General features: G+C 47.2%; 1 protein-coding gene across 5 annotated transcripts in view; it reads left to right on the plus strand.

Moving 5' to 3' along the window:
• LOC148380004 (triple functional domain protein-like) overlaps window positions 1-13,917 on the plus strand; it is a 32,910-nt gene that overhangs the window by 7,660 nt on the left and 11,333 nt on the right. For 3 of the 5 annotated variants that reach the window (XM_088364905.1, XM_088364906.1, XM_088364909.1), the window contains exons 4-34: window positions 2,606-2,680; window positions 3,604-3,718; window positions 4,604-4,796; window positions 5,585-5,689; window positions 5,783-5,979; window positions 6,049-6,298; window positions 6,874-6,996; window positions 7,191-7,382; window positions 7,655-7,786; window positions 7,859-8,089; window positions 8,420-8,542; window positions 8,763-8,954; window positions 9,144-9,313; window positions 9,763-9,937; window positions 10,010-10,205; window positions 10,265-10,431; window positions 10,500-10,619; window positions 10,772-10,963; window positions 11,028-11,177; window positions 11,265-11,379; window positions 11,444-11,559; window positions 11,640-11,762; window positions 11,833-12,027; window positions 12,103-12,218; window positions 12,535-12,601; window positions 12,683-12,792; window positions 13,013-13,082; window positions 13,166-13,255; window positions 13,333-13,425; window positions 13,492-13,603; window positions 13,671-13,861. In XM_088364905.1, the coding sequence (XP_088221031.1) occupies window positions 2,606-2,680; window positions 3,604-3,718; window positions 4,604-4,796; window positions 5,585-5,689; window positions 5,783-5,979; window positions 6,049-6,298; window positions 6,874-6,996; window positions 7,191-7,382; window positions 7,655-7,786; window positions 7,859-8,089; window positions 8,420-8,542; window positions 8,763-8,954; window positions 9,144-9,313; window positions 9,763-9,937; window positions 10,010-10,205; window positions 10,265-10,431; window positions 10,500-10,619; window positions 10,772-10,963; window positions 11,028-11,177; window positions 11,265-11,379; window positions 11,444-11,559; window positions 11,640-11,762; window positions 11,833-12,027; window positions 12,103-12,218; window positions 12,535-12,601; window positions 12,683-12,792; window positions 13,013-13,082; window positions 13,166-13,255; window positions 13,333-13,425; window positions 13,492-13,603; window positions 13,671-13,861 (4,496 nt within the window). Of the gene's footprint in view, window positions 1-1,025; window positions 1,216-2,605; window positions 2,681-3,603; window positions 3,719-4,019; window positions 4,152-4,603; window positions 4,797-5,584; window positions 5,690-5,782; window positions 5,980-6,048; window positions 6,299-6,873; window positions 6,997-7,190; window positions 7,383-7,654; window positions 7,787-7,858; window positions 8,090-8,419; window positions 8,543-8,762; window positions 8,955-9,143; window positions 9,314-9,762; window positions 9,938-10,009; window positions 10,206-10,264; window positions 10,432-10,499; window positions 10,620-10,771; window positions 10,964-11,027; window positions 11,178-11,264; window positions 11,380-11,443; window positions 11,560-11,639; window positions 11,763-11,832; window positions 12,028-12,102; window positions 12,219-12,534; window positions 12,602-12,682; window positions 12,793-13,012; window positions 13,083-13,165; window positions 13,256-13,332; window positions 13,426-13,491; window positions 13,604-13,670; window positions 13,862-13,917 lie in introns of those variants that run through there. The other 2 variants (XM_088364907.1, XM_088364908.1) reach the window with 2 other exon arrangements.

Below are 13,917 nucleotides of genomic sequence, written 5' to 3' on the forward strand. Positions count from 1 at the left end.
CAGGTTACCCATGTCCTATTCCTGTCTACTCCACAATTCCTGCTATTCCCACACATCACTCCAATGGGAATTTCTGGCACGTCGTCAATGTTGGAACTTGGCAGCTATGTGGGTTTGCACATATGCAAGCGTTCTGGTTTCTCTTGCCCCGCAACAGCTGGCCCGGAGGCCGCGCATCCCGATCAGCTGCCGGGGAGCCATTATGCGATTACACCGCTTGTGATCGCTCTTCAACACAGATAGCCAAGCTTGTTTTGTGGTATGACTGGAACTATTACCCTCTTTTCCCTTGACCTCGTGCCATCTGTCCTGGTCTGGGCAGCCGTTGCCTTCTGCCCCCCCCCCTCTGATGAAAACACTCAGGAGGTATTTGACACACAGTCATCTTGTGGTGTTGTTGACTAATCTGCTTTGTTGTATCAAGCCCATCTAATGCCCACTTGACCTCTCGGAGGCTCCCACAAGGCGACCTTTGAAAAGTGTCACGGCTTTTGATGATTCCTGACACGCACGCGACCGCTAGCATGGTCACGCTAACCGGATGGATTGGACGATGGACATTTCTAGAATTTCACTCGCATCCTTTGGCCTTTCTCGATGTGGGGCGTTGTCACATATCCATTTCATTCCCTGCCCACTTTATATATTCACGCAGGAGATAAATCAATTCAAGGCTAGATCCTGACACACAAACGTCCGGAGATATTTTCGGGATCGTATTGAAAGTACAGTTAACTCGATGGAGATGCCTTGAAATCTGAAAAAGGTAAACAATCTCTTGCACAAATGTTTTGTCAGCCTCAAGTCTTCATTGCTAAGCAGCTTGTCAGGATGCATAAATGCAGTGCAGGCATGTTATAATTACCGACCCTACGCATTCGGGATTACCTCCCGCAACCAGGCCCGACCAAAATACGGCACACATGAACAGCTTGCTGTTTGTTTGCACACCACGGAAATGTTTGCCCGCGGGAACTTGTAGACAGGAGCAAAGGTTTTATTTGGAATATCTCGACAGAGGAATGGTAGGATTAGGTGCAGCTGCCGCGGCCGTGCCCAAAGAGGGCCGGCGGGATCGGTCGGTCAGTAGCGCCGATGGTGGCATCGGACGACATCCTCCCGTCTTTTTCCGATTTTAATTTTTTGATGTCTTGAGGATGGCTTGCTGGACGATTGAGCACATACGACACAAGTCAGCTGTCATATGTGTGACAGGTATTAATAATTTTTTTTTCCCTGTCATTTATTTTATCGTATCATCCGTGTGCTTTTGTAGATGTGACCAGGTCGCTCTTTATTTAGCTGCTGTGCTACTTTCTTCAGTCCCGTGGCGCAGGACAAGTGATGTATGCTAGTAGCTAAACTTAGCTTTTGTGTTTTGCCCCTGCTTAATTAATTGTCTGAAACAGTTCTTAAGTACTTTTTTGGGGCTTCTTAGAAAGAGTTATTTGGTCTCTCTGGGGGAAGTTTGCAAAACGGAAATGAAACTCTTATTCCAGGACTGCTCTAAAACACAAGTGGATTCTTTTTAATCGTGCAAAGTCAATCCACATTCAAAAAGTTATTAACATGAACACACACGTTTTGTGTTTACAGGAAAAGCCGGGTCATTTACTTCCCGGCCACGTGGTCTTGTCAGCTTCGTTGACCTTTTGATAATCCCCGCGTTTGGTGGCAGCCCGCCAGTCAGACTGAACATCAAAGATGGTTCTTTTTATCCGCAGATGACTCACGTAGCGGCAAAAAAGACGCTGACGTCGTTACCATCCATCGCACCCTTTTTATCCGCGTTCCCTCACACTTTTCCACATTAATTCGCACGCCTCTTAACTGCTGCTTATTTAGCACGACTCAGCAGCAGATAAAGTGGCCAGTTTTCCGGGAAGGTAATGACTACATAACGGTAATAAACGTTGACACTAAAAATAGTCTCTTCTCTCATCCATAAAGGAACTAATGTGCCTTATCATGACGGCTCCTGCTCTCCTGAACATGAGAGGATTGGTCTCCATCCTTCTCATTGGTGACCTTAATAGCAATTTTATGAAAAAGCGAGACCAAGAAGCTCGAAGCTGCCCCCAAAAATCCCCCGTTCCCAAATGATGGGTGTGTTCGCAAATCCGCTTTTTGTCATCGTTGAACATCTCCAGACAGCCGGCGGGTGACTCTGATGGCATATTAGCAACACAGCAGAAGCTCTCTGTCAACAGTCACGAGATCCAAGTTGACACATACAGAAGGGGCTGTTTGTTGTTGACGTTATTGGCGAGTTGGAGTGGTTCCACTTCATCTTCTATTTGTTCCAGAAACGACAACATGTGATGCACAAATATTACTTTTCAACATATGGTGTTGTTTCAAGAGCGGAACGAGACATTTGCGGAACGCTGCATAATTGATGTCCCTCGGTGACAGTAAATTACGACACACTTTGTGATGTTGTTTATTGGTTGAATCGTCAATAATCTGCCTTCAAGGCACTTTTTTTTTTTTTTTTTTACCAGCTGACAAAGGAACAAAAATGGACATCCTGTTTTAATAAGATAAAAGCGCTTTCTGTCCTCCAGCAAGGTCTTCATTTTTGTCTTCTTTTCTATCGTTTCAGGTTTTAGGAGAAATGAGGATATGAGAGCGATGGAGGTGCTTCCCATCCTGAAAGAAAAAGTGGCTTACTTGTCAGGTATGGATGTGCCTGCGGTGGGAAGGAGCTCAAGAGTCAATAGTCGGCCTCTTGTGCATGAACGCAAAACCTCCCCCCACCCGATGTCAACGATTCTTCGTATAAACCCGAATGTGTGTGTCTATGTGTGTTCCAACCGTAGCAAATGAAAAAAACAAATATGTTTTTCGTCACACACTCGGTTTAGGGAAGGTCAAACAGAATAGCAGTCATAATGACTCAGACAAACACGCTTGATATCCAAAGAGAGAAAACGGGAGAGGCAGGTTGCCTAGCGACGGGGTATCGTCAGCAACGGCATCCCCGACTAGTCATTGGTTTCACGTTGAAGAAAGGGAACCAAAAAAAAAAGGGAGCACAGCTGAAAAGAGGGTAGGGTTATTATGTCTGCCTCCGAATAATCGGGTTTTTGTTGTTGTTGGATTTCCTTTTCGCTTACGTGCTCGCTGGACTCCGCCTCGACTGACTAATTTAAATGCAAAATACGGTCATCGGCATTCCACGCTCAAATGTCGGCGTGATGCAACACGATGGAAATTTTCTCCTGGCGTCCCCCCGCGTCTTTTGCAAATTGTGGTTTTAAGCAGCGGCGCATGGTGTAAGAGTGGAAGCAGCAGGAAGTCAGTCAGCATACCGAGAAGTTACAGCCGCTTGCCCGCATGCTCGCTGTGACCGCTTCTTCTCGTTTATTACGCCCCGCAGCATTCAAGATTGATCTGGTCTATAATGTAAAAAAAAAAAAAAAATGTACAAACCACACAGCCTGTTCAATGTGGACAAAAATATTGGGACACTGACTCACAGCTGTATTGGGACACATCCTCGATTGTCACATATACCGTAAATGGTCAAAAGTATTGGGACATAAGCTTGTTCCTACTCTTGACTCGCCAAAAAAACGTGTTTTTTTTTGTGTGTCTTAGGTGGCAGGGACCGACGCGGTGGTCCAGTGTTAACCTTCCCGTCACGCAGCAACCACGACAGAATACGAACGGACGACCTGAGGAGACTGATTGCCTACCTGGCCGGCATACCCAGGTCAGAACCCCCCCCTCCCTTTTTTTTTAAAAAATGCACAAGGATGCTCAAATCAAGTACGTGGGTAAGCGAAAGTGCTGAGTGGATCATGTGGACAAGCCAGAGTGTGAGAGAGATTATTCAAGAGCCGTTAGCTTTTGTTTATTTATTTTATTTCTTGGCTACCAAAAAAAATTGTGGAGACACGCAGAGGGGCGTGAGGGGAAGCCTTGATGGATATCAGAGCACGAGCGAGGGAAGGGAAGAAGGGACCCAATGGGAGAAAGCAGTGAGGAGGAGGAGGGGGGGAGGATTAAAAACCCACAGAGATGGAACGCGCATGTGTGAGCTGGCGTGTGTGTGTATGTGTGTGAGAGGAAGCAAAACAAAACGTCGCAGTAGCTGAGGCAGTGCAGCAGTGATAGTTTAGTGTGGACCAGTTCTCACCTCGCAGGTAAATCCCTCCATTCATCTCCATTTCATCATTCAAATGCAAAACCACAGGTTTCCAAATTTGCATTCATGTCATCATTTGGCGCTCGTATTCTGCAACCGTACGTTTTGTCCTGTTCTATTTCGGGAACACGCTCTCGTGCTGGACGATGAGGCAAATCTCGTGGAAGTAGTTCAGAAATAGTTCACGTTACAGTAGATGTGCTGATTAGTTTTTTTTTTTATAAATGTGAACATTTGAATCGTGTGTGTGTGGGCGGCTGTGCACGAGTGGGTGTGTAGATGCATGTTTTAACTGCGTAGGCTTGTGACGTGCTAGAAAACTGCGTCACCTCATGGATTTTTTCCCCTCCTATCCCCCCCCCCCCCCCCCCCCTCCCGCCCCCTCTCCATCATCCTTTCTGTCATCTGTCCCCTCTATCTGGATTACCTCCAACCTCCGCCCGCCTCCAGCGAGGAAGTCTGTAAACATGGCTTCACGGTCATCGTGGACATGCGCGGCTCCAAGTGGGACAGCATCAAGCCACTGCTGAAGATCCTGCAGGAGTCGTTCCCGTCGTGCATCCACGTCGCGCTCATCATCAAGCCTGACAACTTCTGGCAAAAGCAAAGAACCAATTTCGGAAGCTCCAAGTTTGAGTTTGAGGTAAGACAACTTGGTGTTATTGTTGATCTTGCTTAGTTTCAGCCGCCCCGAGTTGTCATATCATCCAGCGACGAAAAAAAGAAAGCTCTCATTGTTCACCGCCACACTCTCGCTCGCACGTCCCCATTGATTGTTTGAGTGGCAAAGTCGCACGCAAGCTGCCGTCGGAACATTGTAAACTCGGACTGTATGAATGTCTGCCATTATTCACTTTGTCAGCCTTGACAGTCTCCCAGTTATTAATTGCACGCTTGTGATGAAAACATTTCATTAACCTGGCAACAATAGACACAATACAAAACCTTCACGGGTCGACATTCAGCGAGCTGTGGAGCTTTTGCTTCTCTGCCCATGTGTGTGGGGGTGTTGTGCGGAGGAGGAGGCTCTGCACAAAAACGCGTGGAGACGCTCAAGGCTTCTCCTCGCTCTCGTGTGCGCAAAAAAATCCGATTGTTGCCGTGTAAGCAGTATTATTGTATTCAGCGATTGAATGGCCACACTGAGTTGCGACGGTTCCTCAGTGCTTCTGGCTGACATAATTGGAGGAAGACCAAGTGTGCAAGTCAATTGCTAAATGCTTAATGAGTTGGCCCCACGTGCTGTGGAGATTAGTTAAGAGTCTCGCTAATTCTTCTCCATTAGAATCCCGTGTTGGTAGTTTTCGGGAGGGTAATGTTGAGCTCAATTAAAAAGTTCTCAGCGGAGCGGATTAGACGAAGCAATTTACACCTATTTGACGAAAACAATCACAAATCCGCTTGGATTTCTCTCCAACTTTTTTTTCCTAGACTACCATGGTGTCATTAGAAGGTCTGACGAAGGTGGTGGACCCCTCCCAGTTGACGTCGGACTTTGACGGCAGCCTGGACTACAACCATGAAGAGTGGATTGAGGTAGGAGTCAAGTCAAACCACAAATTTCAAGCTGACTGTGGGAAAAAATATTCACCATGACTTTGGTAAGCAACATTTTGACTTCCTGTCCAGGTCCGCGTGGCGTTTGAGGAGTTCTCCGGTCACGCCACGCAGATGCTCGCCCGGCTGGATGAGATGCAGGAAACGGTGTCGCGTAAAGATTTCCCCCAGGACCTGGAGGGAGCTCGGAGGATGATCGAAGAACACGCCACGCTAAAGAAGAAGGTCATCAAAGCGCCCATAGAAGAACTGGACACAGAGGGACAGAGGTAGTGCAGCAAAATGAAATTTAAAAGAAATATTCGGATGGTTAATTTATGCAATTTGAAACCATCCAGACTACTGCAGCGGATACAAAACAGCGAGCCCTCATCGAGCCGCAACGGCAGTAGCGGCGGCGGCGGCACGAGCAGCGGCGGAAGCGGCGGGGTGTGCAACGCCGACACCCAGGGGCTGGTGCCGCGCATCACCCAACTGCTGGACAAGTTGCACACCACTCGGCAGCATCTCCACCAGGCCTGGCACGTCCGCAAGCTACAGCTGGACCAGTGCTTCCAGCTCCGCCTCTTCGAGCAGGACGCCGAAAAGGTCGGTCGGCCCGGGAGTGTCGCTCAGTGATGCGGCGGTAATTCGGAACAACAGCGGCCGATCACTGCGGGGCACGCAATATAAACACAACCTAATTATGGCCGCAGTGGATTGATTTGCACTTTGTGTGCCAAGCAATTCAGGCCAGCTTTAGCTGGGTAACACAAAAAAAAGGCATCAGGCCGCTCCTTAAACCCAAAATAAATTGAAGCAGTTTATTTCTCAAGTCCTCTGAGGTTGACAGACATTGCAAAATTTTTCGCTTTGCACAAGACGCGGCTGAAAACAGAAGGAGATCAATTCTGATGCGAGGAGAATTTAAACAAAAAAAAAAAAAAACAGGTTGCAGTAACACATAGCTGCTGTCTTGGATACACTGCAGTAGCAGAAGCTTGTTGCTAGGACACCATAGGCCACCAGTTGTTCTCCGGTAGAGGCTACGCTTAATAGATTCATTTTTCTGCATGCTGACCTGGAAAGATGACAGCTCGGCAAAGGCAACAATTCACCTGCCTTGCTCGTATGTCGTTTCGAAATTGATTTATTTCCCTCTGCTTTTGCTCTCCGTCCCGCAGATGTTTGACTGGATCCTACACAACAAGGGTTTGTTCTTGGCAGGCTACACTGAGATTGGCAACAACCACCCGCACGCTGTGGAGCTCCAAACCCAGCACAACCACTTTGCTATGAACTGCATGGTAAGATGAACACTGACTTACTATGCAGGTTCCAGTCCTGTATTTGTTTATGGATAAAACAAGGTTCTATGTTCAGGAGTTAAAGCCGAGGTGCCTCTTCTCTCATTATATAAGCATTATGAAACAAATCTCTGGAGATACGCTCCAAACTTAAGAAACGAAGGCGATGCAATTTTTTTTTTCCTGCTTTGCAGAATGTCTACGTGAACATCAACCGGATCATGTCGGTGGGCAACCGGCTACTGGAGTCGGGCCATTACGCCTCCCATCAGATCAAGCAGATCTCCAGCCAGCTGGAGCAAGAGTGGAAGGCCTTTGCCGCCGCGCTGGACGAACGCAGCACGCTGCTGGAGATGTCCGCCAGCTTCCACCAGAAATGTGAACAGGTTTGTGAAACCTTATTTGACAAATAAGAAGTGAAACAGGAATAGATTGTGTTTCTTTGAAGATTTTACTCAGCCATCTTGTCTTCATCATGAGGAAATATTTGAAAGGCTTTAATAAGGTCACACGGCCTTTTCGTATCACGGGAGGCTTTTATGAAGTTATTTTAAGTCAGTGCAGGCTAATAAGCGTCCATAAATAACATGGAGTTCATAAACCTACAAAGTAACAGTAAAGAAAAGGCTTTTTTTTTTCTCCTCTCCACCCCGTGCAGTACATGAGCAACGTGGACTCGTGGTGCAAGGCGTGCGGCGAAGTAGATTTACCCTCCGAGCTTCAAGATCTGGAAGACGCCATTCATCACCATCAAGGCATATTCGAACACATCACCGCTGCCTACTCGGAGGTAACACATCATTCCGTTACAACTTCAAAATTTGACTTTTTGACGCTATAAGTTTTTTTTTTGGGACCCCAGGTGAGCCAGGATGGCAAAGCACTGTTGGACAAACTGCAGCGGCCGCTCACGCCGGGCAGCGCCGACTCGCTGACGGCGTCGGCCAACTACTCCAAGGCGGTGCATCACGTCCTGGACATCATCCATGAGGTACTGCATCACCAGAGGCAATTGGAGAACATCTGGCAACACCGCAAGGTCCGTCTGCACCAACGACTGCAGCTCTGCGTCTTCCAGCAAGACGTCCAACAGGTACGCTTACTTTGGAATGAAAAAAAATTTGTGGCCAGTCTTAACATATTTCATAATTTAAAAAAGAATGTTCCTCCTGTTAAATGAGATGTTATGATACCAAAAAGGTTCAGTATGATAATCCACTTATGGACTATCCCAAAAAAAATCCAGGGAATTCTGCACTGTTGACATGGCAACTGTTGCCATGGTGAGTGCATGTCGATACTTTGAGGCAGCAAGTGAGCAGTTCAGCACTGATTGTAATCGGAGCTGTGACGCTTCTTTTTTTTTTTTTTTTACAACTCGAGCTGCCCTGCACGGTGACGCCAATGTTGATTGTCCTCGTAGGTGCTGGACTGGATCGAGAACCACGGCGAGGCCTTCCTCAGCAAGCACACGGGCGTGGGCAAGTCCCTCCACAGAGCTCGAGCCCTCCAGAAACGACACGAAGACTTTGAGGAGGTGGCCCAGGTAGAATTAATTTAAAAAGATTTTTTTTTTTTACCTTTCCACTATCCAAGCCAATAAAAAAGCATTTTTGATCTGCTTGACGTGCCGCAACATTGTAGATAATTGCTATTAATTATACGATCCAGTGGTGCTGTAATGAAGATAATGATCATCGTTGTCACTTCTGTCAGCATCTTAAACGTTCCTATTGGAAATACACTCACCTATCTTGGTCTTGTAGAACACTTACACCAATGCAGACAAGCTGCTGGAGGCGGCCGAGCAGCTGGCCCAGACGGGAGAGTGCGACCCGGAGGAGATCTACCAGGCCGCCCACCAGCTCGAAGACCGGATCCAAGACTTTGTTCGCCGTGTGGAACAACGCAAAGTCCTGCTGGACATGTCTGTCGCTTTCCACACGCACGTTAAAGAGGTAGGCAGAGCGAGGGGATAGTGGGTTGGTGATGTAATGCTGAAGTGGATGGTGGGCTGCCTGTTGACAGCTTTTTTTGCACTTTAAAAGCAGATAATGAACACTCTATTGTATTGTCCTGGTATGACATTAGTCATGGAGAAATGAAAAGATGGCCACCTAATTCTGTACATCCTGAATCTTTTGTAGCTATGGACCTGGCTGGAGGATCTCCAGAAGGAACTGCTGGACGACGTGTACGCCGAGTCGGTGGAAGCCGTCCAGGATCTGATCAAACGCTTCGGGCAGCAGCAGCAGACCACGCTGCAGGTCACCGTCAACGTCATCAAGGAAGGCGAGGACCTCATCCAGCAGCTCAGGTAAATTATCAACAAATAGTTAGCAAGATGATTGGGTAGTTTTTAATCCAGCAGTTGACCTTTAGCCTCCATTTTTGTTTTCCTCCTATTTCTTCTTCCTTTGTTCTGCTCATCATCACCCCATCCCCGGCGTGTTGGCTCCAGCGTGTATTACGTAACTCTGCTTTTAAAAACGCACATCTAATTGTGCGGCCTGTCTCCTCCGCACATCTCTCGTGTACTGGATGTGTGTACTCGAGTGGGTGGGAGTGTTTGTGATTAGCCTTCAAACAGTAGTCAGTTGTCACCTTTGACCTTTTTTTATGTTGGGCGATTGTGTAGGCTAGATTATAAAACCGTATTATACTCTTTGAAATGTATTTTCTAGCATCACATCAAGAATTAACGACTCTCAGTAAATATTAAGAGGTTGCATCATTTTTAAAATGGAGCCTGTGCACGTCTACCAGGGACTCGGCCATCTCCAGCAACAAAACGCCGCATAATAGCTCCATCAACCACATCGAGAGCGTGCTGCATCAGCTGGATGAAGCTCAGGTCCAGATGGAGGAGCTCTTCCAGGAAAGGAAGATCAAGCTAGAGCTCTTCCTCCAGCTCCGCATCTTCGAGAGGGACGCTATTGATGTGAGACCGTTTTAAACGTGAGCTACCCTCAGCCGTCTTCGGCCATTTTGATTTCACGTCCTTTCCCTTTAGATTATCTCCGACCTGGAGTCGTGGAACGAAGAGCTGACGGGTCAGATGAACGATTTTGACACGGAGGACCTGACGGTGGCCGAGCAGAGGCTGCAGCATCACGCCGACAAAGCCTTGACCATGAACAACCTCACCTTCGACGTCATCCATCAAGGACAGGAGCTGCTTCAATATGTTAATGAAGTCCAGGCGTCTGGTAAGCCCCTTAAAAAGAAAAACAAAGACACAAGTTGCTTACCTGTGTTGTTCCTCCAGGCGTCGAGCTGCTGTGCGATCGCGACGTGGACATGGCGACCCGCGTTCAGCACTTGCTGAATTTCCTCCACGAGAAGCAGCAGGAGCTGGACTTGGCTGCTGAGCAACACCGCAGGCACTTGGAGCAATGCGTTCAGCTGAGACACCTTCAAGCCGAGGTCAAACAGGTAAGACGTCTTCATTTGTACACACATTCAAGTGTGTATTTTTATTTTAATAATATTTTTCTTGCTAGGTTCTGGGTTGGATTCGAAATGGAGAGTCCATGTTAAACGCGGGACTCATCACGGCCAGCTCCCTGCAGGAAGCTGAGCAGCTGCAGAGGGAACATGAACAGTTCCAGCACGCCATTGAGGTTTAAATCATTTTTTGCAGTCTTTCACAACCTTAATTAGGCCAGCTTTTATATCAAACAAAATGAAACGGCATGGATAGATGAAGAAAGAAAAAATCAAATTGCTTAACCGCTCGGCACAGTTTAAACCGCTCCTTTATTGTGGCCTGCAGAAGACCCACCAGAGTGCCCTGCAGGTTCAACAGAAGGCCGAGGCACTGCTGCAGGCCAACCACTATGACATGGACCTGATCAGGGACTGCGCCGAGAGCGTGGCGTCCCACTGGCAGCAGCTTATGCTCAAAATGGAGGACAGGCTCAAGCTGGTCAACGCCTCTGTGGCCTTCTACAAAACCTCGGAGCAAGTAGGACATGCAATACCGTGCTGACTGTTCTTTGTGTGGGCAAGCATTAATTTCCGCCTTGCAGGTCTGCAGTGTGCTGGAAAGTCTGGAGCAGGAGTACAAGAGGGAGGAGGACTGGTGCGGAGGAGCGGATAAACTTGGGCCCAACTGCGAGACGGACCATGTGACTCCCATGATCAGTAAACACTTGGAGCAGAAGGAAGCCTTCCTCAAGGTTGACAATGAGAGCTATAAGTAATATGCAAACACGAGTTCCTACGTTACGCAGCTGAGCTCCCGGATTTGTCTTGTTGTCGATCAGGCGTGCACTCTGGCCAGGAGAAACGCCGACGTCTTCCTCAAGTACATGCACAGGAACAGCGTCAACATGCCGGGATTGCTGAGTCACGTTAAAGCTCCGGAGCAGCAAGTTAAAAGTCAGTTTGAGTCTGTAATTTTTGAAAAGAAATTGCAATATTAATTGAATTCATATTTTCACAGATATCCTCAATGAATTGCTGCAGAGAGAGAATCGTGTCCTCCACTTCTGGACCATGAGGAAGCGGCGTCTGGACCAGTGTCAGCAGTACGTGGTGTTTGAACGCAGTGCCAAACAGGTGCAAGAGATCGAAAACATGATTCGCATCCTGCTTGTGTTGGAAGAAAAAAAGGAATAAATCATACATTTTGTCTTCAGGCCCTCGAGTGGATTCACGACACGGGCGAGTTTTACCTCTCCACGCACACCTCCACTGGATCAAGTATCCATCACACGCAGGAGTTGTTGAAGGAGCACGAGGACTTTCACATCACCGCTAAGGTAGGTTGCACTTCACGTTCTTCTCGCGGTGTGGATTCGTGTAAAAACATTCTGGCTCGGTTCTCCGCAGCAAACCAAGGAGCGCGTGAAGCTGCTCATCCAGCTGGCCGACGGATTCTGCGACAAAGGTCACAGCCACGCCGGCGAGATCAAAAAATGGGTGACGGCCGTGGACAAGCGCTACCGAGACTTCTCCTTACGAATGGACAAATATCGATGCAGCCTGGAAAAAGCCTTGGGCATCTCGTCCGACTCCAACAAAGCCGTACGTTCTCGTAAACTCCCTCACCCAATACGGACGTGCGGTTCAATCGTAATTTCTCTCCGTCTCGTTTTTCAGAGTAAGGATCTCCAACTGGACATCATTCCCGCCACAGCTCCCGGCTCGGACGTCAAGCTGAGGGACGCCGCCCATGAGCTCAACGAGGAGAAGCGCAAGTCTGCCCGCAGGAAAGAGTACGTGACATCATTCGTGTCATTGATTAAAACGATTTTAGTGAACCGTCGTTGAGATATTAATGTCGACGCAAAGACACATGTACACACAGGAAGGACGTTTGTGTGTCATTTTACGAGTGTTACAAATCACCGTCGCATGATAGACACGGCGCGACTGCTTAACTGCCGTGTTTTATAACCGCTGGATGTTTTTTTTTTTTTTTTATTCGACTGAAATGTTTATTGTTCATTAGGGCTAATGGGCAAAGCTGACGGCATTGGGCAATAAAAGGCTTGAGATCATTACGATCAATCACGCCTTGTTTTTGTTTAGGTTCATCATGGCTGAGCTGATTCAGACGGAAAAAGCCTACGATCGAGACCTGCGGGAGTGCATGGATGTGAGTTTCACTTTTGTTGACTCACTTTTTTTTTTTTTTTTTAAACCGTCAAAAGGTTTACAAGTGATTCTTTATGTGCAGACTTACCTGTGGGAGATGACGAGCGGGGTGGAGGAGATCCCGCCAGGAATCCTCAATAAGGAGCACATCATCTTTGGGAACATGCAGGATCTGTATGAATTTCACCATAAGTAAGCATCTTTTATTATTTTTTTTGCAAGCTTTGCGTATTTGCAGCAGATATAATAAGATTCCTGCTATAGCGCCGCCAAGTGGTCAATTTGCTCATAGGGGCCTCACATTTTACAGACATTATTGTGAGCACTTTCTCATGTTATCTCATGTTACTGTCAATTTTTGGAATATTATTTTAGGAAATTCAAATGGGGTTTGACAAATTCTGTTTTTCAGCATCTTTCTTAAAGAGCTGGAAAAATACGAACAGTTGCCCGAAGATGTCGGCCACTGCTTTGTCACATGGGTATGCGTCACTTTCTCAATCACCATCATCCTGCTGATAACCTGTTAAGAATCTTGGTCATCTTTTTTTTTTTTTTTTAACAGGCTGACAAATTCCAAATGTATGTGAATTATTGCAAGAACAAGCCAGACTCCACTCAGCTCATCCTGGAGCATGCTGGGAATTATTTTGACGTAAGTTAAATATCGCAGTGCTCACGATTGAACTGTATTTTGTTGTCTTACAATTTTTTCTCTCTCTCTCTCTCCAGGAAATTCAGCAGAGGCATCGACTGGCCAACTCAATCTCCTCCTACCTGATTAAGCCTGTGCAAAGAATCACGAAATATCAGCTCCTGTTAAAGGTAATACATCATTTAGGTAACCATAATATAAAAAGAGTGAGACAACATATTTGTGCTTTTTTTTAGGAGCTGCTGACATGCTGTGAAGAAGGCAAAGGCGAAATCAAGGACGGCCTGGAGGTGATGCTGAGCGTTCCCAAGAGAGCCAACGATGCCATGCATCTCTCCATGCTGGAAGGTGACACGCGAGAGTTCAGTCACTTGGGATTGAGGTGTTATTTTCTTACTCCTCTGCTTTCCCGCAGGTTTTGACGAGAACATCGAAACGCAAGGGGAGCTGATCCTCCAGGACTCCTTCCAGGTGTGGGATCCAAAGACTCTGATCCGTAAGGGGCGAGAGAGACACCTCTTCCTCTTTGAGATGTCTCTAGTCTTCAGTAAGGAGGTCAAGGACTCCAATGGCAGGAGCAAATACATCTACAAGAGCAAACTCTTTGTGAGTCCTCCTCTGCGCGCATTTCATCTTTACAACATTGCCGGTAATTATTCGGC

Source organism: Syngnathus floridae, chromosome 21, assembly GCF_059516105.1.
Source record: "Syngnathus floridae isolate MCC-2025c chromosome 21, RoL_Sflo_1.0, whole genome shotgun sequence".
Taxonomy (NCBI): Eukaryota; Metazoa; Chordata; class Actinopteri; order Syngnathiformes; family Syngnathidae; genus Syngnathus; species Syngnathus floridae.